The sequence below is a fragment of the Mastacembelus armatus genome, chromosome 6 (assembly GCF_900324485.2).
Source record: "Mastacembelus armatus chromosome 6, fMasArm1.2, whole genome shotgun sequence".
Taxonomy (NCBI): Eukaryota; Metazoa; Chordata; class Actinopteri; order Synbranchiformes; family Mastacembelidae; genus Mastacembelus; species Mastacembelus armatus.
This window is the reverse complement of record NC_046638.1, coordinates 1,869,879-1,896,383: the sequence shown is the minus strand read 5'-3', so window position 1 is coordinate 1,896,383 and position 26,505 is coordinate 1,869,879. Positions and strand designations below refer to the sequence as shown.

General features: G+C 42.6%; 1 protein-coding gene across 2 annotated transcripts in view; it reads left to right on the top strand.

Annotated features, from left to right (window-relative positions):
- grm8b (glutamate receptor, metabotropic 8b) overlaps positions 1-26,505 on the top strand; it is an 80,671-nt gene that overhangs the window by 29,852 nt on the left and 24,314 nt on the right. For both annotated transcript variants that reach the window (XR_003295902.1, XM_026310617.1), the window contains exons 4-7: positions 15,542-15,677; positions 16,554-16,708; positions 16,798-16,935; positions 25,804-26,004. Coding sequence is in view for 1 of the 2 variants with exons in the window: in XM_026310617.1 (XP_026166402.1) it covers positions 15,542-15,677; positions 16,554-16,708; positions 16,798-16,935; positions 25,804-26,004 (630 nt within the window). In the remaining variant the exon portion in view is untranslated. The remainder of the gene's footprint in view (positions 1-15,541; positions 15,678-16,553; positions 16,709-16,797; positions 16,936-25,803; positions 26,005-26,505) is intronic.

Below are 26,505 nucleotides of genomic sequence, written 5' to 3'. Positions count from 1 at the left end.
GTGTATGGATTAGTTTCAGTGTGAGCTTCAGGATGTATCAGTGTATTGATTATGTGCCTCAGCCCTAATGAGCTTCATGTTGCAGCTCATGTTTCCTCTTCCAAACAGCAACTCTGCTGAATCAGTTTGTCACCACAGAAAAATAGTTTCTCTGCAGCTACTTCAATTTACGGTGTTTAAGTATTAACAAGAACAAGCATAACTAAAATATAGGGAAATTTCATTCTTCCTGCCCGACGCAGTATCTGGAAACCTGTTTAATAACCTTTCTGCCATAGTACCTACATATTTACCTGGGCCTGCGACACTGCTCTAATGTGTGTGTAAACAGCAGCAGTAATCATGAAGAATGGCTGCGATCGAGGCGTTTAAAAGCCTCAGATTAATAACGCGATGCTGTGCAGAGAGCAGCTGGTGCTCCTCTGTGGGATCAATGAGCTTTCATCTCTGTTCCCGATGCTGTTGTCTCTGCACACTGCTGCACATGGAAATGGCTTCATTAGCAGCCTGAGTATGCATTATGTCAACAGGAGTGATCTGTGGCGGCATGAAGCCTCTGCCACTGCAGGCACCACAGGCTGCATGGAGCAAACCGTCGCCATAATCACAGGAGATCTATTGATTAGGGCCGATAGCTGATTATCTTCTAATGGGTAGATTTAGGGAAAGCGCTTCATAATTGAATATACAGTTGGTTTAATGAAATTATCTTTCACTTTATCTCCACACAACAATAAGGTTGACTCTTTTTTTTTTAACATGTATTTAACCTCCTCATTGTGTCACAGTAATAATGATCCTCATCAGCCTCATTAGTGTTTAACTGTCTCCGTTTATCCCTCTGGAGCTGGAGTGGACACAGAGGCTGTTACATTTGTGCTGTGTGTGTGTGTGTGTGTGTCCAGGTTTAGTGTCTCTCCTGTGTTTCATAATTGATTCTGGGGGTGTCCTTGGAAGCTGGAGACCACATGTGTGATGATGCCTGTTAACATTGATCAGCATGGTGGTGCAGTGGTGTCACATTGTCTCCTCACAGCAAGAAGTTTGTGGGTTTGAATCCCAACCTTTGTGCGTTCCACAGTCCAAACACACGGAGGTTAGGTAATGGGTGGATGGAAAACTGCTGCAGCTGCCACAGAGTTATCACATGGAGACAGCAGTGGCTGTGATTGGTTAACCTGGGTGGCTAGAGGAGGAAGAAGACAGGAGAAGGAGGAGGTGTGAAGAGGGAAAAAAGAGGCAGCAGTTGAGGAAGGTCTGGCTGAGGAGGCGGCGGTGAATGAAAGGTGCATCTCTGGGGGATCTGTCCATACCCGCTGATCCAGCTGCTGAGATGTTACCAGATGTTACTGATGTGTGTAAACTGAGGCCCACAGAGAACTGCACTAATGGCTGCAACAAAACATCACTGCCACCCGTTACCACGGCAACGGCTGCAGATGTCCCTGCTATGTGCTGAGCGGCTGGGGGACAGATGGATTAAAACTCTGTGGTAGCAGCAGAGCCCATCGACAGGTTAAGGTGCGTGTTAACCTGCAGGGGGCGGAGCTCCCTGACAGCTGACAGGTGGAGTGAGCCTGTCACCAGCTGGTCCAGTGGGCTGCTGGGAAAATAGCTTCACCTTGATGAGTGATTTCACACTCAGCTCTAAGAGGGTCAGACAGTGTGTGTGTGTGTGTGTGTGTGTGTGTGTGTGTGTGTGTGTGTGTGTGAGATGAAAAAGAGTTAACTTTAAAGGAAAATTTCACTAATTCTTACATCTTTTTACGTCAACATCATCTCACTGGTCACACTTCCTGTCCCACTCAGTAGTTTTCCTTCTCCACATAAACACACTGTCCAGCACCATGAGTCTTACTGGACAGCTGTGATTACCTGCCTGCAGGTAATCAGCAGTGGATTAATGTATGTCTGGCTCTGTTGTTGTTGCTGCCATGTTTCAGTGAAAACAGAGACGCAGACATTCTTCGTCTGATGCTACTGGCAGCTGTAGCTGAGCATCTTTGTCAACTTTATTATGAAATTATCCAGGTTATGATGAAAATATCTTGTAGTTTGGTGAAATTGTATGGCAGCATGTGTCTTATACAAAGTGAAATTATAAAAAAAATGTTCAAATATTTTGTCTCCCATCTGATCCTGACAGAGGGAGGGTGAGGGTTATTGTGCCTCCACTCTCCCTGTTTGAGGATGACTCACCTGTGGGTACACAGCCGACTGTGAAAAGGTGTTGTTGGATGTTTAATTTGGAAATTTGAAGTATGTTCATCTGTCTCTGTCCAGACATCCGAGCAAAACACTGCATCAAACCCCAGCTGCTCAATTTGATTTAGTGTGTTTTAGTTAATGAGTTTCCATTCAAACGCAGTCATCGTCTACAATGTGCTGATGGTGTTCAGGAGAGCGCTCTTCTGTTCCTGCTCACTTCTTTTCATTCTCCTGTTGAAAAGCAGCGGCTCATGGCACCGCTGCTCCTCCTGTGTTGCCGCTGATGCGTCCAGCTCATAATCAGTTAGCGACATCTGGACCAGAACCGTGTGACAGCTCAGTTCCTGGCACCAGCTCAGGTGGGTTGACTCAGAGATGGCGCTCTTCACCGGGCCGAGCCGTGCCAGCAGAGTTTCCCAGAGAGCAGAGTCGGTGACCTCGTTGTCGGGGACAGTCGCAGATTAAAGGAGCATATTATACATTAATATCCCTGCAGAACAGAGTGCAAGTTCCTCGACTGAACCTTTCCCTTCGCTCTGAATTAGCACTAAGCAGAAAATACCAGGATGTCTTTAAATAATAATTTCCTCAGCTTGGTAATCCTATTAACCAAAGATTAAATATCTATTCTTGTCCAGTTGCCTTTGAAGTCTTTGAACTCTCTCTCCCATCAGCTGCAGGGTCTTTTCTCAGAGGCCTGGACTCATGGGTAGATTACGACCACCCATCCTCCTACTGATACACCCATACTGAAAAAGACACACACTTTGTCTGCATTTTTTGTGTAGTTATTTTGCACATCTTCAACAATATTTTGTGTCTTGGTGGCCATTTTGCATCTGTTTCTAGTCATCTTGCATCTCCCTGCAGGTGTTGATCATCTCGTGGATGTTTTCTGTGTCTTTCTCACATAGGCCCTTTGCCTGGTAGACCCATTCACTCATCCACTCCTGAAACCATGCCTGATCTCCAGAGAGTCTCATCCTCCTCCACACTCAGCTGACTCACCTCTTCCGTGCTCACCCCACATGGGTGACACCATTGTGTCACCATTGTGTCACCCATGTGTAAAATGGTGACACCCATTTTACTGTTTCTGACTCTGGGTGGCTGCAGAACTGCTGCACACAGCAGATGCCACAGGCTCAAACGTAACAGCTAATATTTCTTTCTGTTTTTCTTGTTTTAGGATTTCAAGGAAATGATTTGACAAATATAAATGAATGTTATGCCCCAAAGGAATCTCTGAAGAGAGATAATACCATGTTCTGTTTTTATCTTAGAAAACAAAATCTGTTTGTGATTACAATCAACAGTGAGCAGCTGTTTTTAAAAACTTTTTAAACTACATTATGTATGAGATATTTTTTATGTATTTTTGATCTATTTTTTATTAATTTCCTATGAAATCAAATCCCTATTGATTAATATTGCTGATGATTCAGCACAGCCACATTTCAGCTCAATAAAAGTTTAATCAGTTTTGTTGAAGATGCCACCAGACGCTCGGCGAAGGAGGGAGAGCAGGTCTGACTGTTTGATGTGTGAGAACAAAAAAGCTGCACGTTGTCATCGTGTTGCCGCCGCACAGCCCGAAGACCGAGAGCTTCCCTACGAGGAGAAGTGGGACCTCCCAACTGTGTCAGCGGGGAACTTGGGGCTGACTCCTCTTTGAACTCCTCTCTGACTGAGACCAAGCCTGTCGCCTCCGACGCCGAATGCAGCTCCACAGATGTTAATTATACATTTGTCTCCAAAACCTGCACACAGATGTCGATTTGAAAAGCATCTGTCGGCTGTTACCGCAGCTTGTTTCCACAGAGCTGCTCTTTGTTTGTTTGTCTTTGGAGTGTCATTAGTTGACGACGGTTTGTGATCGTCACAGCTGCTTTATGACGCGACGAGCTCCGTGACAAGTTCAAGAATCTCTGACCTGGAAACACAAAAACCACTGAACAATGAAGAAATTAACTTTGAAAATGTCACTGACTCCACAACCTTCATCCTGTAAAATAACAGTTTTCCCTGCAAACGCAGACAGTTTCCACACAGGCCTTTTTATTTCTGATGCTGATAACAAAGTTTAACAAAAATGTGTCTTTCAACCAAAGTGGATCCACCTGCTGTGAGGTGTTTAATCTGCAGGAAATACAGCAGAAGAAGAAGGAGTTAGTCTGATGGGGTCGATGGTTCAGTTGATTCTGGCTTCGTTCATCTACTGGTTGTTCGGAGCCTTTGGACCATCAGGACGTTCAACAATCCTTAAATCTTTGAAAGGCTCATATCAGCCACAGACCAGTTTGGTTTTGGTGCCTCCATGTTTCTGTCCCCCCGGGAACTCGTCCCGCCCCCCGATGTTCAGTCGTCTGTCAAAACAACAGACATGACAACAGCTGACGACGTGATTCACCTGCCCCACTCAGACTGAACGTTTAATGTTTTAATAAAGAGGACGTGTCTCAGGGAACAGCTGTGTTCTTCTTAGCTCAGCAGCAGATATTCTTCCTCAAACACAACACTGCTCTGTGTGTGTTTGTGTTTGTGCACAGCAGATCAAATGGAGAAAGTGATGGATTGTATTTTCGCTGACGTTCTGTCGGATCAGTCACTGTGGGGGGAAAAAAACGTGTCTTTTTACTTCTTGAGAAGCGTGAAAGCCTGCAGGAGATAATCTGCTTTTCTTTCTCTTCTTCCTCGGCTCCTCAACCTCTTCTCTCTCTCCTTCTCTACCTTTCATCCGCTAAACTCTTTCTCTTTTTTCCCTCTCATAATACATAAATGCTTTCTGCCTCACCTCAATTTTTTTCCTCCTGCTGCTGGTCGTCCATTGATCCAACTTTTCTAAATGTTCTTGTCATCTCTCATTTCTTTTCATGTTTCCTGGAGAGTCGTGTCTTCCTGCTCTGCATGCAGTCTGCACAGTAGGTGAATATTTCATGGAAAGTGGATTCCTCCACACTTCCTACATGGAAAACAAGTTGTCAGAGCAAACTAAGTCGTCTGTAGTCAGCAGCTCACCTTTCATCAGACAAATAAAATGTTTGGTGTCCATTAGGGGCCGCCGGTCAAAGCTGGCGAGGAGAGGAGCAGGAGAGAGATGCTCGTCATGGGAGGTTTAGCTCAGGAGTTCAGCAGCTGCACTGACCTTTGTTTTCACAAATTTAAGAGATTTATTCCATTACAGGTAATGAAAAACTTATGTTTAATGTACTACATGTCAAGATAGTAGAAATGTGCTGATGATAAGAAAGTGAAGAGATCAGACGCTGCCGATTCAAATTAGCTATAAGCAGCCTCAAATTACAGCTTAATATCAGTAATTAATCAGTTTTCTGGACTGTGCCGGCTGTCACAGGAGCTTAAATGTGCCGTTTCTTGGTTCCTAGTTTTCCTAGGAAGCTCAAACTTTCACAGCGGCTCCCAGAGGCATTTCAATATCAGATAATTATAATCCAGAACAATCTGTGGCCTTTTTGTGGCGCACAGTTACAGAAACAAATGTGAAACAAGGATCCCATTGTGAGGCCTTTTCTTTGGTTCTGTATCAGGGTCCTCAGAGTGAGGCAGGAGGTTTGACACAAGCTGCCTTTGCTGAATACATCATCAGCTGCAGGAAACCCAGAGCGCTCTAATTATCCCGAGCTCATTAACAACGACGAGGACGCACTGAAACACAAATTTCAACAAAGGTTTCTTTCTCTGCGTCTTTGTCAACAGCTCTGTGCAGTTTCACACACAAAACCCACACTCTCTCTGTGAACATGTGGTTCCTCTAAATAAAAAACCTGTCAGGTGTCAGACAGACACCTGGTTCATTTTATATTTATTGAGTGTAAGTTCAAGTTTGTGTAAGTCAACAAACTATATATAAAGACTGTTTTAAGGTGATAAAAGATGTACAGCAGGTAAGATGGACTTGACGTTTTAGTTTTCTGTTCTGGTGGAGCTAGGCTAACACTTTCCCTCTGCTTCCAGTCTTTGTGCTAAGCTAGCTTATTACCCCTGTGTAATCAATTAAAAGTGACTCATGGACGCTTTATAGGACAAATGGCTTTAGCACCATTACATCGCTAATGTTTCATGATTAATGTTTTGTGAACCTTTATCTTGTGAGACTCTATTTACTTTGCAGGATACGCTCTTATATCCCACTTCATAAGTAATGGAGGCCAAGAAACGCCAGCGGCGTAAAACGTGCATCAAAGCCCATTTTATTCTGTGTGAGCGCTCACACAAACATGCTGAGGATTAAAGGCCTCAGTGTGTGTAAAGCTACTATATAGTGACCACTGTCCTATTTCCCAGCATCCTTTGAGGCAAATGCGGCACATGCTAGCTACTGTGGTACAGTGTGTGGGTGTCATGTCACCACCTGTGCTAATTGCACCTCAGGCTCAATCCACCCAACAGGTGATTGGGTGATAATGGATGGATCCTTCATTCAGCAACGTCTCGATCAAAGTAAATGGTCTTGCTCCATCAGTGGACAGCTTTTCCTTCTGAGATTTATGGACACACAGAACAACCTTGAGAGGTATCGCACAGGTCTGAACTGAGTTACGGAGGTGAGCTGTTGTGGTGGATTTCCTCACCTGTTCCCACAGTGAGAGGACAGAGCAGCTCCACCTGATCCTGATGCTGAAATGCTGAAAATCTGAAATGGAGGTGATACTGCGGAAAACCTGCAGGCTTCAAAGTGAAAAGCCTCTGGGAACTACAAAAGACAGAACCAGAAACCAGAACAATTTTTTTTTTTTATTCCCAGAAGCTGCCAAGGTGAAAAATCCTATAACACCCAGGATGCATTGCACCTGGTGCATCCCAATGTCCTGTCTATTGTAGTTTGTTTAACCCCAGAGAGACAAGCTGTAATGGACGAGCAGTGGATTTCCTTTTTTCTAGATGCTGCTGATCGTCGAGGAAGGTTCTAGTCCCCATGGTGTCCAGGCTGGAGTCCCGCTGGGATTTCTGCTTTTTTCACTGTTTTTGGAAGAGTTTCCAAACAGCTCAGCATGTAGCTCATACAGAGGATGTTGTTCACTGAGACAACAACTGACGCACAGCAGTTTGGCTGGAAATCTTCAAGGCATTAAAAGTCCTATTTTCTACCTCATTTTCTGCACCAAATAACAAAAGAAAGAGTCACACGTCAGTTTATGAAATGTGTATTTGAAAAGATCAAGTCAAGAATGTGCTTATTTTGCTTGTGATCAGAATTGCTCTCAGTTGACAGGGACCTGAAATGAACATTATCCAGAATAATAGGGTGAATCTCCCTCTGCAAACTGTCTGCATCATTGAGTTTTGTGTGTTTGTTTTTCTTGGATATTGCATCACCGTGGCACATTATGCCAGGGACGGGTTCTGAGTCTGATGAGGTTCTGTATTCGTCCCATTTCCTCCTGTTTGTCAGCGGGTTAAACGCAGATGTTGAGGCAGGCTGCGAGACAAAACAAACGCCGGCAGACATATGGACCATCACCATCCTGCTCACCTCCTCATTTGCTTCACTAGTCATATAATGATGCTCTAAATTAGCTCATTAAAGTTTTTAGGTGGAACCGGAAACTGAAGGAAAGTTTATTTCTATGGGGGGAAAAAAAAGTTGCTGCCTTACTTTGTAGTGATTAATATTGTTAAACAGATGCCAAGACTTGTTTTTAGTTAAATGTCTGATATTAATATTTGGAAAGTTCAACTTTAATCACTCTCAGATATACAGACCTGTGCAAAAGATTTAGGCAGTAAAAATACACAAATACACAGGGGAGGCTTTTAATATAAATTACACAAATAGTTGTTTTTTTTTCTTTTCTCAATGAACTTCATAGAAATTGCAGTAAATGGAACCAAACCTAAATCTAATGAGTATCTGCAGCACTTCCCTTTGCCCTTAAGCCAGCAGCAGTTCTCCCACAGTTTGTCCTGGGACTTTGCAGCACCTTAGAGAAGCACAGTACCTGTACATGTGAAGATAATGTGTATGAACAGCTTCCTATCGACAGATTTACCTTTGGCTCTTACAGATAACTGATAACTGTCCAATCTGCACAAGTGATGGACTGTGAGACTAAAATGCTTTGGAGCCTTTAAATTATCTAAATTATATCAAAGTTTTTAAGTTTAGCTTTCAACATTTGCAAGTAACCCAAGTTGTAACTGGCGGAGGTTTTTTACTGAGTTGCAATTCCACTGTAATTTATTTAATAAATGAAAGTCTGTTCAAAAACTGTTTTTAAAAACTGTAAAATAATAGCAATATAGTAATATTCTGTCACCTGAGGCCCCAGGAAAATAACAGAACTTTAGTATCTTATAAAGAACTGTTCATATTTAATTTAATTGTACATATTAATACTTTCTTAATGTTAAAAACTTATACTAACCTATAAAAACAGTGGATATACTGTTAAATATACTGTTGGTCTAAATTTCAGAGGCTTTTGTTTTGGTAGTTTATCATGGAAACTTGCTGCACTTATCTTTCCTGATGATGAACAAAAGATATGAACAGTACTTTGCATTCAGTTTTTGCACTGACCTTATTTTCCAGTGCTGATCCAGATGTGTGAAACTGAAATCACTGTTGGTTTTATGTGAATGGACGTTTTCCACTGACTTGAGGGAAGCGGATCTCAAACGTGGCAGAAAGACGCTTTGAAGCCGCAGGGAGGTTTTTGCTCTCAGGTGGGCTGAGAGCTTTGTGGACACACTGCTTCTCTTGTTTCCTTTGGCTTTCAGCTCAAGGCTGTGCATGTGTTACCCAGGAAACCTTTCATGGGCCGGCGTTCAGCGGCTCAAAGGCGAGGAATGAAAGAGGCGAGTGGGCGCATACGTCCCGTTTCTATCTGTCACCCCGACTCAGGGTTTGGACTAGAGGGGCTTATAAACACTCACTGCCATGGTGAACTGCTAATTAAAAGGTCAGTGCGAAGGTTGTGCCAGGGGCTAGCTTTAATGATATCTCACTTGCTGCCCATAATTCCTTTGGACGGCATGCTCTTGAATGTCCCCATGCGTGTTTATGTGGTCCATCTTTGACTTTAGTGGCTCCCCTTGTGAGAATTTCCTCAGCTGAATTAAAACACAAAGTGAAATTGTATTATTCCTTCTCTTTGGGCCCATGGCGCCCATAAAAACACTTGATTCCACATCATTAAAACTTCGCTGCATCAGCACGTGTGTTAGTGTGTGAATGACAAATCCAGACACATTATTTGAGGTTTTGCAGGTTTTTGAAAATGAATCCAGTTGTTTCATTGACCTCAGGTACAGAAACATCTGGGTTTGTGTTTCAACAGGCTTTTATTCGAGACAGACCTTTGTTTCCCGCGTTCCTGTTTTATAATATTATAATTAGTAAGAAAGCCCTGTCATTGTTTCCTGTTTAATTTGCTGTTGGTACCACTTCAGTTCTTTCTTGATATTTACTCATCTTCTCTAAGTGCAGGTCCAACATTTTCATAACAAGGATGTATCCCTGCATTTATTCATAGTGTCTGTTGTCATTCATGAATTCTAACATCCTGCTCTTTCTTCAAAACCCAACACTTCCTGCAGCTGCTTCAAATTAAAAAGCTTAAAGGATGTAATTCCTCTGTCTCTCTGTAGACATTTAATTTGAAAGACACACAGGAAGTGCTGCATTAAATGGGCGGTGAAACCGTTCACAGGCCGTGGCCTCTTTGTTTTCAGTCTTTTCTGATTTGCAGGATTTTTAGCTCAGAGTTTCTTTAAATCAGTGTGGCTGAAGAGAAAGATATCCCAGATATCAGCTAAAACTAAAAAAAAGAGAAACTGATTCAGCAAAATATTCAGAACGGGGTTCAGCAGAGTTTTGGGATCTTGCGTTGCTATTCATTTGGTACAGGATTGATTTTCAATTTTTATAATAAGTGTATCTGTAGCGTTAACTCCTTCAGTCCGACCCAGCGGCTCAGAGCAGAGATGTTCGCTGCAGAGCTTAAATTAAACCCTCAGCCTGGTAGGAGCAGCAGGGATTTCCTTATCTCCTTCATTCCTGTGTGTCTGTGTGTGGACTGTGAATTGTACATGACAACATTTCATGCAGAGTCTGTTAACTGATAATTTCCCACTTTGTCACCCTAAGTTAATTTAATGGCTTTGAGCACAGCAGGAGGGATGTCAGCCGCTGATGTTTCCCACTATAGGAAAAGTCTCAGCTGATGTTTGATCTCATTAAAATCATGTGTGTCCATTTTTTTTTAAATCATTTCCACATTTATCTGCAGTGGTTTTCTCACCAGGCTTCAGAGACCTTCCCAGTTTTCTCTCTGTTTGGCCTCCTGCAGTTTCACAGATGAGACTGTTGTTTTTGTTATTTTAATATGATCATATCTTTGTGCTTTGTAAGTGAACTAAGAGCAGCAAAGCCTGAGATAAAGCATAGCATAGCCATTAGTAGCTCACGTTTCCTCTTGACTATCAGCTGTCAGACCCAAAAACATGTGTACGTCATGTGAGCATCGTGTAGCCGCCTCATGACCAGCAGCTCTTTGTCCATCTGCACCTTCTGTTTTTGGATTATGGACTTGAGTTTGTCATTAAAGCCTGAAATAAGAATCCAGCTTCCAAAAGCAGACCGTAAGACTTATCATGCACAGTTGGGTGATAAACTAATAATGTACCGCGCTGGAATATTTAACTGTGCACTTAAGAATACACAATATAATAATAATTATAATAATAAAGTTCAGAGTTGCCCTTTTTAAGGATAGAACTTTTTTTTTTCAGACGTCTAATAAATGTGGTTGCTGTTTATCTGGTTTCAGGCGTTTTATGGCACATTTTACTCATTTTGAGTCTGTTTTACTTATTTTTTGTCTTTGTGTGTAGTTTTTCATCAAATCTTTTACTCAGTTTATGGTTTTTATGTAGTAATTTCATTGACTTTTCAACAAAAAGGTTAATAGTCTCTCCTGGGGTATCTGGTCTAAGGGCCCCTGACCTTTAGAGGCCAGTAATCCAACCATGTCTGTAAGCAAATCTGGTTTGATTCCTGTGACAGCTAGAAAGAGAAAAACAGTAAAATGGTTCAGGAGATGCAGACCCTGTCAGCGAACCGGACTGTTGTAATGAGTGCTAAACTCTCAGTGCACAGATTTGCTGCCAGGCTGCAGCGTCGGCTGCTTTCCTACAGGTCCAACGGATCTAATGAGCCGAGGAGTGTGTTGTCTGCTGCAAGAGATTTCCACTGTTCAGAACAGTAAGGTCTGTTAACAGCAGGCATCCTGTTCCTGGCTTAGACCGGACATTCAGTTTAATCCTGTGCTGATTTCACCGACGGTAATATAACCCTAAAACACACCCCGTAAAACTGATACGGGATGGAGTGAAATTCATGTTGCTCCTTACTTTCTGTCTGTAGGGAGCGCTGTTTCTTAACTGCACCAAGTTTAATGTGGAAAAAAAGACAGAACGAGCTTGATATCAGTAACAGAGAAGACAGAAAGAGAAGGAAAATCTGAGATAGAAATCTGAAAGTGCTGTGTATGTGTGTGTGTGTGTGTGTATTCTAATCAGAAACCTTCTCCTCTTATTACAGTGGGTAGATAGTTGGTTTGCTGATAAAATCAGCTCAGAGCATCACTGAATTAAATGAGATTCAGGAGATTGAAGGTCAGCAGGGGCTCAACATAGTTCATCTTCACTGAGATGCGAAATGTCTCCACATTCTTATAAATCCATTGCTATTGTTATTAAATTACACACTGAGCACAAGACAGAGTCATTTAAGACCATTATTTTGAAGGGCTGATGTGAAACTAAGGGCCACAACTCGATGGAAAAACCCTAAAAACGCAGCAGCACCCAGAACATGAAGCTGAGTGTCTCTGACAGTATGGAAGTATAGCTGCTTTTGGTATTTACCTGGAATTAGAATAAAGGGTTGGGGTTCGTCGTCATGGTGAATTAAATTTTGCCACCAAAATGTGCATCCATTGCAAAATCTGCATTGCACTAAAGGTTTTCAGCCTGTTGACTGAGCAGAAATATACACATTAGCTGTCAATCATGTATGATGACTATACTGTCCATATACTGTCCTTCACCAATGAAGAAAAATACACTTAGAGAAGAAAGATGCAAAAAGAAACATAGAAATTGTAAATAAGCTCTGGGTGTTATTTTGGTGGTGGTACCAGTAATAATAACATGGTATTCTCCAAGTCAGCAGCTGAGATCTGGCTCACACACAAATGTGCTGTCACACCAAACCTGTCTAAGTGTTGGGAAAGACTCATTTTTTTGTCTGCAGAAAAATAAATGAACGTAGTTCTTCTCCAGAACTCGTGGTTCCAACAGACGTTTTGTTACCGGACTTGTTCCTGTGCAAATCGTAGCTTCACTAAATGTTCACCTTTGAATTTAGGTTTGGTCCAGGTCTGTAGCGTCTTTACAAACAAGGCAACACAGACAGAGAGATGATGTAAACACGCTGTCGCTGTAAAATGCTGCTACAGCAGTTTGTGGGTTTGTCCATCACTTTGGTCCAGACTGAATCCAAAGACTGAAACACTGAAATCAGCTTTCGTGGAACTAAAACATCCTCAGCCAATTTTCATTGCAGTTAAATAAGTGTTCAGTGACTCGCCTCCAAAGTCTCCCTGAGGCTTCATTACGGCTTGAGATGAATACCTCGTGTTTCCAAGTGTTAGCGTCTTCATCTCAGCGTGTCAGTTTTAAATAGCAACAGTTCACACTGAAGTGAACAAGATCTCACACCCTGCACACTGAATCTTATATTTGCATAGAAGGAGCTGCAGCAGCACAGTGACCGAGTGTATTCAGGCTAAAACTTCGACTCTTATCTGGACCAACAGTTCAAAGTTTAGTCAGTGAGGTCACACAGAAGACATGTTCAATTAGCCAATAACCTGCAAATTAAACACTGTATAAGATCAGATGTCCAGTGTCCATCGGCCCTGATGATCCTCTCTGCAGCCTCTGCAGTCTGCTCCTGTCTGCAGTCTGTTTAGAGGCCAAACCAGTAATGGATCAGACTGGACAGGACAGACTGTATGAAGGTGACCAGCAGCTCATGTGGCAGGTTAAACGTCCTGAGCCGCCGCAGGAACTACAGTCTCTGTTGGGCCTTCTTCCAGATGTGGTCTATGTGGGAGGTCCATCTCAGGTTCCAGGAAATTGTCCTAATATTTTTAAATCCTGTGGCTGACCCTGTTTACAGCCTGTTGTATGTGCTGCCACTCAGCAGCAGGACCCACAGATGGAGCAGAGCAGGTTGCGGTTTACAGCAGTTTGAGGGCATCACTTATGCTAATGATCAAATCACACAAACGTGCACTTCTTCATGAGCAGATGCTATTCATCAGCCTGTAATGAGCAATTTATGATGAGCACGTGCAGCTCAGAGGCTTTTGTGCTTCTGACGTAAAACACTCATATGAACAAAAAACCGCATCAGATGTTTTTGGATAAGAATAGGAAAATTGTTTTTGTACGTGGCCCAAGGCCTGCAGCTGCTTTTCAGTGGTGTTAAACTCACCCACACACAGAAAAAACACACATGTGTATTCACCTCTCGGGCTTTTATTTTGTTTTCTTTGTGTTTTTCAATCATCCTTCAGGTCTCAGGAAATCAGTTGAATGAAGAGTCAGAGCTGTTCTCTGTCAGATGTGATGTGATTCTGCTGCCGTCACACTCACAGCCGCTGGACTTTCACACCTTCGGTACATCAAACGTGATCCCAAACCGTCACTAAGGAGGAGCAGCTCCGATCTGTTGGCCTGATGGACCCGTGAAATGCAAGAAAGGGTTTAGCTTTGACTCTGAAAGTGTCTGAATGAAGCCGTGTGTGACTGCAGACGCCCTCTCTGCTCACCGTGGACCGTGTGGTGATGATAACGGCAGCAGGCTCTTAAACGTTTTTATCTCCAGCGTTCGCCCTCCAGACTCTGAGATCAGTCCTGAGCTCAAACTGCTCCTCTTTCCTCGACAGATAAAACCTTCACCACATTTCTGTAATTTTACACAGGATCTTTACGACACCGCTGCTTCACACTTCATTCACCTGGAAAACACGTTTATCGGAAAACACCGTTCCTTTACTGTCGTAAACCTTATTCACCACTAAATTATCTGCCACAGACAAATCTCACATGATGGCATGTTCAGCTCTCATGCTGCAGTCTGACTAACAGTCTCTTTGAATTATACCAGAAATCAGAGGCAATTACTCAACTACAGTAAATACTGTCTGCATTTCCAGAGGACATACTCTTTCTACAAAGCTATTTGGAAATATTTTTTGAAGTTAATTAGGCTCAAGGTGCCCACAGATTGGGTTAAACTTAATTAATAAACACTTATCTCTGCAGTAGGTAACTTAGTTATAGTTTGATAGCAAAGACCTTTTACTATCACATGAAGTTACACCTTCAGTTTACCAGAAGCAACACTGCCTGCATGGTTTTGTGTAAATATCTCTCATCTAATCTCAGTGATGTCTTCATATATACAGATATACAGTATTTCTACCGTTGTATCTCTTTGCTGCTGTAACGTGAAACACTCTCTGGTTCCACTTCCTTAAACTTGCGGTTTAAACAGTTCAGCTTTGACTCTAGTTTCTTTCTCCTTGGAGATTTGGCCAGCAAGTCGCTCCATCTTTGTGACCCGGGAGGAATAAAAAGATCTGCTCTAATTAAGCCAAAACAGCTTACAGTGTGAGGTTTGGTTCTTTTCTACTGTACTTCACTTCATGTCAGAGGTGCCAAGTTCATTTTCAGAGCTTCTCCACTGCTCTTTGTTCGTCCCAGGGGACAATGCTGCACGAACAAAGTTAAAGTGTGTTTTCCAGCCCAGAGTCTTCAACGAGGAAGAAACAGAGAGTTTCTGATGAGGAGGAAATGAAGAGGAATCACCAGCTTTTATTGCTGAACCTGAAGGGAGATGAGGAGCGAACAGCCAGTCATCAGATTAAGGGACATGAATAAACTGTAATAAAGAAAAATATCATGAGTGAAAACCTTTTTTCTCCTTCATACCAGCAAATTCAAACTTCGAACCTTGTCGGGATCTCAAGAACACAGGAACCTGGTTCTGGATCTGGTTCCTTATTTCAAATTCTGCAAATAGACCTCGTTGTGTGTGCATGTGTGTCAGACAAGATTACGAGTCAGGAGGTGGAATGGAAATACACATTTTTATTCCCCAGAAGACAGGCTCAGACTGATTGTAAACACAGGTTGTTGTTGATCGTAAAAAATTTATTGCTATTGATCGATCAGTCTGTCATAGCTACCATCTCAAAGGTCTGAAACATCCTCCCGTCCTCTCCCTCTCTCTCAGGTGGGGTGTGCATCGCTCAGTCTCTGAAGGTTCCTCGGGAGCCAAGACCCGGCGAGTTCGACAAGATCGTCCTCCGTCTCCTGGAGACGCCCAACGCCCGCGGCATTATCATGTTCGCCAACGAGGACGACATCCGGTACAGACACACACCAGCACAAGCTTGACTTTAGAAATGCTGGGGAGACAAACATATGACACTAATTAACAAGGACTTATCTAAGACATAGTGCAAAAATAACTCTAAGTTACTTTTAGAGCAGCAGAACTCAGGAACACAAAAGGCAGGGGTGGGCAGCACTAGTCCTGCACTGCCCACTGCTGATTACCTGGTTTAGGTGTGTTTGGTCAATCAGCTGGATGATACCATCTCATATCAGGGTGGAGTGGGAGCATACAAACTCAGTTGGTATCTTCCAGCTTCATTCATAATAATGTGTATTATATTTTTCATTCAAACATTGTTAATGTTGCAGCTCATTTTAATTACATCATATATACAGTTTGTGAATTTCCCCCTTGGATCAATACAGTATTATTATCTTAACATATAATAATTCACGATCATGTGTTAGTTGATGATAGCATGCTAACACCCTAAACTAAACATAACAGTTGCTAAACATTACTATGTTAACCGTGTTAGCATGCTAACAGTAGCATTTAGCAGCTGATTTGGCTGCAGAAGACGATGCAGTTCACAAATCTGTTCCCTGATTTCTCCAACCAGTATTAAAGTTCACTAGCAGTAACTTCACACTTTCTTCTTCACGTGCGTGACAGTGTTGTATTCACACCAACACTGCTGCAGCTGTGCTCATATATATCATCAATGTTGGTAACTATGCTGCAAAATTTTAAAACTGCTGTGTCACAACATTGATGGTGGTGTTTTGCTACAGATTCAGTAAATGTCCTCCTTAGACTTGTTTGATAAAAAGAAAATGTTCCATGTAGTTTTTCTTCAGGTGTATTTGAGTGGGGACTGACTCTGTGCTCTTTGTGACCCTGAAAGGCGAATCCTGGATGCGGCGAAGCGAAACAACCTGACGGGTCACTTCCTGTGGGTTGGCTCTGACAGCTGGGGCTCTAAGATCTCTCCGGTGGTCCAGCAGGAGCGGGTGGCCGAGGGTGCCATCACCATCCTCCCCAAGAGAGCGTCTGTAGATGGTGAGACAGCAGAAAGAACAAAGAGCAGCCACATTTTTTTTTTTTTCTGTAGATCGACATTTTAAAAACATGTTTTGCTCTTTTGGCAGCGTTCGACCGCTACTTCAAGAGCCGCTCACTTTCCAACAACCGCAGGAACGTCTGGTTCGCTGAGTTCTGGGAGGAAAACTTCGGCTGTAAGTTGGGGATGCACGGCAAGAGGCCCGGCAGCCCCAAGAAATGTACAGGTATGAAACACAGGTGGCCCTGTGATGGACTGGTGACCTGTCCGGGGTGTACCCCTGCCATTCACCCAAAGAGAGCTGGGATAGGCTCCAGCTGATCCCTGTGACCCTGGTTAGGGATAACGGGGTATAGATGATGGATGGATGGATGGATTAAACACAAGTGAAAACAGGTTCATCATCTGCAAAAAAGAGAATCCTTTCCTCCCCCTTTCCTTCACTGTCATTTCCTTCTCCACCTCCTTTCTTCCTTATCTTACCTTGTTTCCCTCTGTGGGTCAAAGAAACTGTTTCTTTGGCCTTTAAAGTCTTTTTAAGCTGATTTGTGGTCTCAGGCTATAAAATAACCTGATTTGACTTGGTGAGAAAGTTAATCATATACTCTTCAAAAACTCTTTCTTCTACACCCAAACAAACACACACACACACACACACACACACTATAATCCTCTGCCTGAAGCTACAACCAAAATCACATCATGGAAATCTGATGTGTTCCTCGGCTTTCACTTTGCTCTCGCCCTGTAGTCAAAAGCTCCCAGACCACAAAACGGTGAACAGGTCTTTGTTCCTGAGTGAGCTGTGCAGCGGCGCCTTAGAGTCATTTCAGAGCATAGAGTCAGTTTCTTTCTATGCTGCATTTCCACCGTGTGGAGCTTCTGCAGCTGCTGGTCTGAGCTCAGTGTGAGAGTCAAACACAGATCCATGACCTAAATAAACAACAACAAATAGTTCAATAATGCAGAAATAGTCCAATAGAAGTAAACAATTGTACATGGGGCCTGATATGCCACCAATACTGGGAATAACATAACAGATTAGAACAGATAATAGTATATAATAATAATAATAACACACTGCATCATGTGAATATTGGCTATGGAGACACTTGTTGGAATAAATAGAGTCTTTCTGCTCATGTCTGACCCACGTGGGGGGAACATTAGGTGATGGGACGAGTTTCTGGGGGGGGACAGAAACATTGGAGGCACCAAAACCAAACTGGTCTGTGGCTGATATGATGTTTTTGTTGGAATCTTTCAAAGATTTAAGGATTGTTGGACGTCCTGATGGTCAAAGGCTCCGAACAACCAGTTGATGAACGAAGCCTGAAAACGTCAAACCATCAACTGTGTCTCTTTATGTAAAATCTACAATACAGCTGTAGAAACACTAAAGTAAAGTAAAGTAGCTCTGATTGGTACGTAAGTAAATCTGCTTTGTTACGGTCCATCACGACACCTCAGTAGCTTCTCATACACCAACTTTTGCTTCTTCTGCAGTCCCTGCACATTTGTCTCCAAATTTATTTCACTGAAAATGGAAAATATGCAAAAATCAGACAGACGTGTGTTGTTTCGCTCGCTGTTCCGACTAATGAGAATAATTATGTTTGTCGTCACAGCACCTGGTGCACTTCTCTTCCTTCCATCACTTCATCTCTTTTCTCTGCAGGAGCTCAGATATTTTCAGATATTTTCTTCTGTCGGCTGCACGATCAGGCATCAGACATAAACCTGGGCACGTTTTGTTGTAGCTGCTGGACGGGTGTCAGAGCTCTGGTCTGGTGTTTGTCCTCCTCTAAAAAGTTTTGTGTAATATTTCTGCAGAACTATGCTGCAGCACCTTCAGCAGCAGTGCAGATAAATTATTCCTGACAGTGATGGAGGAGCAGCCAGCAAAACTAACCTGGTGAATCAGCATTTGTTTACTTTGTTAGACTGAAAGATCCAGAGCATTTTAAACCGGAGCCAGTTTCAAATGAAAAATTGATATCAGCGCTGTCGCGTTTTATCACGGATGGACGAGCAGTGTGTGAACGTGGAAACAAAGCAGAAGCCGTAATCTAACCGTGTGACGGAGACCAGGTCAGGAGAGAAGAGAGACGGTCATTTTTAGTTTTAATAAGGTTTCTGAAAGCAGCAGTGATGTGTTCACTGACTTATGGCTGTTGAACTGTGTGCAAAGCTGATTTAAAATAATTGGAGAGTCTGTGCAACATTCATCTTTATTGAACTACGTACAAACAGGCGCTCATCTCTGTGTGAACTTGGAAATCACTGTAGGTGGTGCACATTATGCACATTATGCTTTTTACTCTTAGTGTTTCATTGTTTGCTAACAGAAACTGAGAAACCGATAAATCGGCCTGGTGGAAGGGATGAGGTGTGTTGATGATGAAGGTTTTGGGAGACAGTGTTTTGTCTTTGTCCAGATTCATTCACAGTTTTTCCCAGATGTTTTTTCGATTCTTTTGAATAGAACAGAATAAGAAGAATATAATGAGCATAGTTTTAATATAGTTTGTCGAGATGTTCGGAGCCAGGTTTGAGAGCAGGTGAAACAGCCTAAGAAAAAAAAGACATCATCCTGGTTTTTACTCATGAAGCTGAGAGATCATCTGTGTGTTATTTCATCGCACGTCCATGTTGGACGGGTGACAGCGTCTGTTGTCTCTTCGGAGCACTCCGACACTTGACCTCTCCTCCATCTATATTCATGAGCTGGATTTGTGTCCGGCGCCGACTGCTGATGCACACGCTGGATCATTATTTTGCAGCCTTAGCTCTGGACCTCACAACACGAGGCGTCAGGCCTCTGTAATTAATCCAGTATCCATTCAGTCGTGTTGAGTGGAACGATGAATATGAACCGGTATTTGTCGCATACAGGGGATTTTTCATCAGTGTCAAATGAGAGCTGTGAGAAGCCAGTGGTTCCTAGTCTGACCTTCTGCCACAGACCAGAGGGTTTTCTAGTTTTAAGGACCTGTTATTTAAAAAGAAGATTTTTGAAGTCTGAAATAATAATGGTGCTGTGGCTTTCTCCCAAGCATTTACGACAGAAACTTAAATTAACCACGTTAATTAAATTACATTAACCACCAGCAGATGTACCTCAGCTCCAGGTGGCATATTTGCAGATGGACTTTAAACTTTAAAAATCATTAAAAACAGCCTTGACAGACAACACTTACTCTTTCTTACTGCCTATTATTGGAGGCTCAGTTTCCTGCATACAAACTTACCTGGAAAACTTTTTGTCCATGTTGATGCAAAGGCACTTCCACACAAGTTCAAAATATTTTATGTTGAAGCAACCAATGTGCACTTATCCTGAGGTTTATAAATCTACCTCCTAACTATACTGAGACAGGACGGACAGGGAGGCTGGAGGGAAATAACTGACTGCAGTGAGAATGTATAACAGCAGCATCAGTGGAATAAACACCAAGTACGAAAACAGACCCACAGTCAGATTCGTGCAAATGATGCAAGAAACAAATGGACTTTGCACCTTTAGTATGGAAATGGGTCTGATCTCATCTGTGCTTGTAAAACACAGCTCCAGTACTGTCCCAGTTCAAAGTCCACATTTAAACGAATACACTTCTTGACATGTATCCAGCTCTGGTGTGAACACCGTCGAGCTCCTAAACTGCACAGATTAAACCGAAATGTGAGCCAGAACAACAACAACGTCAATTTGACCTTGTGCGACAGTTAAATTGCACATTCTGATCTGACTGGATATAAACTGGATCTGTGACCACATATGCAAGTGGAACCAGATCTGATCTGAGGACATCTGGTTTGGTTTGTTCACACTGGAAACATCAGGTCTGAGTCACTTGGAGTCACATGAGGGCTGTAAACTGCCTGCACCACATTCAGAACTTTTTCACTCAAATTTAAAAAGACAAGTTGAAATGTTTACAATGGGCCAAGGGAGAATAATGTGTCTGCACATTCAAAAGTTGCTTCCTCTCCTTCTTGCACCTTGTTTAAAGTCACAATAGATTCAGGGCTCAGCAGAAAGCAGATATATACCGACGTAGGTTTGACAAAGGTTTTTGAATCTGATCTGAGCTGAATTCTTTTCTGATCACGTCCAGCTCTCATCTGCTTGAGTCTGTGTGTGCTGACTGCAGAGTCCCTGCAGCAGCGTGTAATCCTGCCTGATTCAGGATGACTTTCTCCAAAGGACAAAGGGCCACTGACAGCCAAATCCTTTACAAACATGTCCGACACGCAAAACTGGATTTGCGGAAGGTGTTGGGTAAACACAGGTGAGTGTCAGCCTCCCTCCAGCTGCAGACGGGAGTGAAAGAGCAGAACAACAGTGTCAGCGCTCTGAGAATAGCTGCTGTTTTCCAGCTGCTGCTCTGATAATGCTGCGAGTCTTTACCCGGACTCGCCGGACGGCTTTGATGGGCGTGCTGCTGTCAGGACGCAGCTCTCTGCTGATTGTGTTAGAGGCTGCAGATTGAGTTTTGGAGCTGCAGCAGAGTCATCACACAGACAGAAAAACAGCTGAGCCAGCAGCTAAGGTAAGCCTCCACCTGTGTGTGTGTGTGTGTGTGTGCCAAAGCTGAGGCTGCAGGTGTGTGTTTGTTTCATACTGCAGGTTGTTTTAGTGGATGAGGTTACATTTTCAACAACACATGTAAATCACTACAGAAATTCACAAGAACAAATAAATGAATCTGGAAAAAATAAACAAATCCTGAGTTTCTCTTCAGGGATTTATGAAGTTTCAGAGTGGACCCTGATCTGCCTCAGTTCAAATGAAACTAAAGGAAATGTTTGATGTTGGACAGATTTGGGTTTTATATCTCTGTTGAATGTGAAGCTCCAGGCAGCAGCTGGTTAGCTTAGCTCTGAATAAAGGCTGGAAACAACAAGCCTGACTCTGTCTGAGAGTCGTGAAATCACCTCCTGGTCCACAGGGTCTCACCTGAGTTTAATATTTACACTGCTTCACAACAAAAAGAGCAGAACAGAAAGTGTTGTCAGTGAGCAATTTGCATTTGCTGTGACTTTATTAAATTATTATAGAAATTAGATTAAAATGTTGATTAGGATGAGGATTTTTTTGTATGAGAGTGAAAATCTTTGAAGCATGTTAGGCTCAGAGTGAATGAATGTATGTTTTACTGGACTGGACCCCCCTACACACACACACACACACACACACACACACACACATTCAGTAGTAGGTCTAGTGGGTTTTAAAGCAGCTGGTATTTTCATAGTATCTGCAGCTGTGATGCCTTAAACCCTCCAGCAGAGAAGAAGCAGCCACAGGAGCGTCTCACCATGATCCCTCCAGAGGCCTCTGTTCCTGCTTATTAATTGTAATTAATTATGCTGATTAAATATCCATGAGACCTTGAGGTCTGAAGGCAATGTTCAATCAGCCGGCGCTCAGGGATAACACTGCTGGTTACCTGGATCAGGTGTGTTCAGCCAATCAGAAACTGGAAGGGCAGGGATATCTGGAAAACAAGCAGGAGAGTAGCGCTCGAGGACCAGGGTTGGAGACCCCTGGTCTAAAACTATGCACATAATCAGTTTAACATCTTGATGTATCACTATCCTGTGGTTTATCTATTGATTGCCCCTTAAAGTGTGGGCTTAAGTATTTTAATAAAATCTTCATTAACAGATTCAATTGTTGTTCCATAGGAAATGAAGTGAAGAGGAAAAAAAATCGCCTTGAAACCTGAAAACCTCAGATCTCAGGTCCTCAGGTCAGAAACAAGCTCTTCTTCCTCACTGAAGGTCAAAATCTGAATCTTTGTGGCCCAGAGCCATCCCTGATCTCTGCAGACTCCAGTCGATCGATCCTACGTCAACCTTTCATTGATTGGGATCTATAATTAGTGTTCTGCAGCCGACACAGAGGCCCGTTTGGACGCTGGAGACATGTTTAGTCTTTGAACACCTGATTTACATGGGACAGCCAGTCGCAGCTGGAGATCTGTTCTGCGTTCTGTGTTCCCAGGGCAGAGGGAGTCGAGTATTAAAAATTGTGGAGGACGAGAAGTTTCTTGTATTCAGGGGAAACCTTGTTTATCACTCCTGCACCTGGAGACTCCACCAGCACATCTTCACCAGCGAACATGAATATTTGAGTTTGCTTTTCTGCTTTGTTTAATGACGTGCCTGCTGAGTTAAGAGCCTCATTGTGTTCTCACCTTTTTACAACATAGTCCCTTCCTTCTGTTTCCTCTGTGCTGGAGCTCTTGAAACACACAGAGTGGATATAGAAAGGCAGATTTGCATTTGAATGCCTCTTTGTGTTTTCTTGAATATATGTTTTTTTTTTCCTTTGTGTTGCAGCTTGTTTGGTTAGGAGTGTCAGCGTTGATGTCGACAGAGACTGGGCGTCTTTCTGTCTTCGGTCTGAAAGCGTCGATGATCTCTGAAGGCGAGAAGCTGCCTGTGTATGAGGGGTGAAGCAGCTGTACAGCCTTCAGAATTGTTTTGCAGCATGATTTATTTATTTATTTATTTATTTACTTATTTATTTATTTGTTTGTTTGTTTGTTTGTTTGTTGTTTTGCTTCTGGGTGATGTCATTACTACAGTGTGGAGTGTTCAGATGTGGAACTACAAAGATCAGAAAACAAACTAATTGAATCGGGTCTTTAACCTTTAAAAACTGACATCTGATGGATCTAGATGTGGTCTTGACTTATCTTGTGACTATTTTTGACCTGGTTCTTAACTTGCTTAATTTTGAACTTGCTAATCTGTTGGTCTTTATTTGGGACTTACTGGTTTCAAGACTCGATCTGTAACCACGTCTTCACTTTTTCTTGACTGAAATCAGGAACTATTGGTCTAGGACTTCTATCTGGACTTGATGGTCTTATCTTAGACTCACTTGTCTTCTCCTCTATTATTTTCTAGTCAGGGTTTGGCACTTGTGGGTCTGAAGTCAGGACTTAAACCAGGTCTAACATTGGTCTAAAATGTCACAAAGGTTCTTTATCGTTGGATTTTCTAAACATAACAAGCAGAATGAATAACAATATATTATATAATAAATGTATAATGTTCTACATTTATTATAAAGTAAGAAAGGTTTTTAGTTCTGACATCACATTCATGGTTTTTATGGCCCACTGAGAAAACGTTAATTCTCTGCTGAAGAATCAGACAGACTGATCAAAAACAGAGCCAATGAAAGACTCCATTACTGTAAACGTATCTGGGAGTGTAAGACACCACAGCTAGGCTTTGGCAGATTTCCCCCTAAACTCATCCCATCACCAGTAATCTCCTTAATTAGTTTGCTGTTTATCTAATTGACACAGAACGATGACAGAAACATGTTTGTCCTGTTGGGAATGAATTCAATTGTACCTGCAGATGATGTGTAATCACGAAGCAGTCTGTCGAGCGTGCTGTCTGTCGACATTTGGGTTTCATCATCATCATCGTCGTCATCATGAAGTGTCGGAGCTTGTTAGAGAGCAGGCAAATGATGCTGTGGTCGGTCGCCACCTGGCCAAGCATGCTGCTCACTTTTGCTCAGCAGTGATGACGTTTCTGGGGACGACCAGGATTCGAGAGGTTTTTTTGTTTCAGTCAACAGAATCATTAAAGTGACAAATGAAACAGGATTTTGTGCAAGTGAAGCAGCTGTTTCTATAAAAAAAAGTTACCTCGAGTTGTTTTGTCTTCTGGTCCTGACTCAGTGAGCAGCCTGAAGAAAGAACCATGGTCCCCAGAGGATGAACCATATTGATTTGAACAGCTCTATGGCCCCTGGGTTCCATCTGTTTTCAGGAAAAACTGATTGAGACCATCGTGGAACTGACTGAACATTTATTTCTTTTTTCTTTTTTAATTGCTGTTTGCTGCTGAGCAGGTACTGGGCAGTGGCCTTTCTCTTTTCTTTTTGAGAGCAAAACAAATAAATTGATGTCTGGACACTAAAGAATGAGCTGAAACTATATCCATAGACCTCCATAAGGCTGAGGGGGAACCAGATGAACCAATCTGCACTCAGAACACGACAGGGTAGAAAAACACAATATAATAAAAGATTATCCTTTCTGCTGTATTCAGAGGTTTTGCTTATTCTGCTCTTTAAATGTTATCCTTCAAAGCGGCTGTGGAAAACCTCTCTGGTTTCCAGTCACACTGGGCGTAAACGAACTTCTTGTAAATGTAAGTTCTGCATTCAGGCACCATTTGAAATTCCAGGATCGAACATGTGTACTTTAAACATTGCAGACACTCTCATCATCTCTAGTGAGCAGTGATCATCTGCGGCCCGGCCGTATATCTCCTCCCCGCCTTGGCTGTTTGACATCCCCGGTTCTCCGCACGCCGTTCGTGGCCCATTCATTAAAGCTGTACAGATGTATAATCAGTCTTTACTGCCTGAGCAAATGTCTCCCCTCAGACAGATCCCACCGCCTGCCTGCTATTAAAATTAAATTGGATTTCATTTCTAAGCTCCTATTAATTCAGAGAAGCCCTGTCTGTTGATGGAGGGTCCAGCAGTTTGTTTCCTCCACCTTTCCTTCCTCGTCCCTCTTTGCTCTCTGTCCGGCGGCGTGATCGCCGCTGTAATAACGGTAATTAATCACTGAAAATTTTTGGAAGACTTTACAGAATTTTCAAATTAAAGATTACGATGTCTTCCCCAATCTGTGATTTAATCATAGCGGATGTAATGGAGCCAAATGCGTTTTTTAATTCTAGTGGGTTATAGTTACAGCAAATGTGTCTAATTTCTTATTCCCATAATCCTTTGTGAGTTCATTTCTGCCTGGCGGCAAGGACAAACACCAGAACCTTTGAGTCCAAAAAGGAAATGCACAGAGACAGAAGGAGGAAAAATTAGAAAAGTTTCTTAGAACTGTTTTTTTTTTGTATCACATCCAAACAATTAAGTCAATAAACAAATCCACCATAAACCCAAAATATAGACTAACATGCACATTTCTACTGACAGGCGAGAGCTTTGTATCACATGATCCTCATCAGCAGATAGATGTTGACATTCAAAGCTCAGGCTTGATTTAGACGACAACAGTTGACATAATCCTGGCACCTGCTTCTGTTCCAGGTCTGGAGAAAGTGGGTCGTGATTCCACCTACGAGCAGGAGGGGAAGGTGCAGTTTGTGATGGACGCTGTGTACGCCATGGCCCACGCTCTCCACCGCATGCACCGCGAGCTCTGCACAGGTTACCCCGGCCTGTGTCCACGTATGGCCAACATCGATGGCAAAGAGCTGCTGGCCCACATCCGCACCGTCGGCTTCAACGGTAAGAGCCGCTGCCTTAAATCACTTATGGAAACTGACAGTTTATCTCTTTTATATGCATTTTAAGACGTCCATAATTTCCTGGAAAATGCATCACTTTAACTGCTGTGCTGTGTCTGGAAATGCAGAAGTCTATTATTCTAGTGATGTACCATAACTGTGTTTACACAAAAACACACAGGGATTACAAACTGCAGCATTGCTCTGATGCACAGACCCAGGTCACGTCAGAACAGCAGCACTGCGTCCTCCTTATGGGCATTTTCATTTCCAGCACATACACACAAAACCAGGAATTAAAGTATAAATTAAATATATTTCTCTCACCAACTTTTCTGTATGTAAGAGGATTTAACAGTTCGGTCTAAACCTCATGTTATCAGGTGAAGTGTTAGAGGATTTTGTCACTGAGCCCTATAAACTACACTAAACTGTATTGGCAGTCGAGACGTGCCGTAAAAAGAAGAGCAGGGCAGTGATATGCATGGACTGGTTCTTTCCT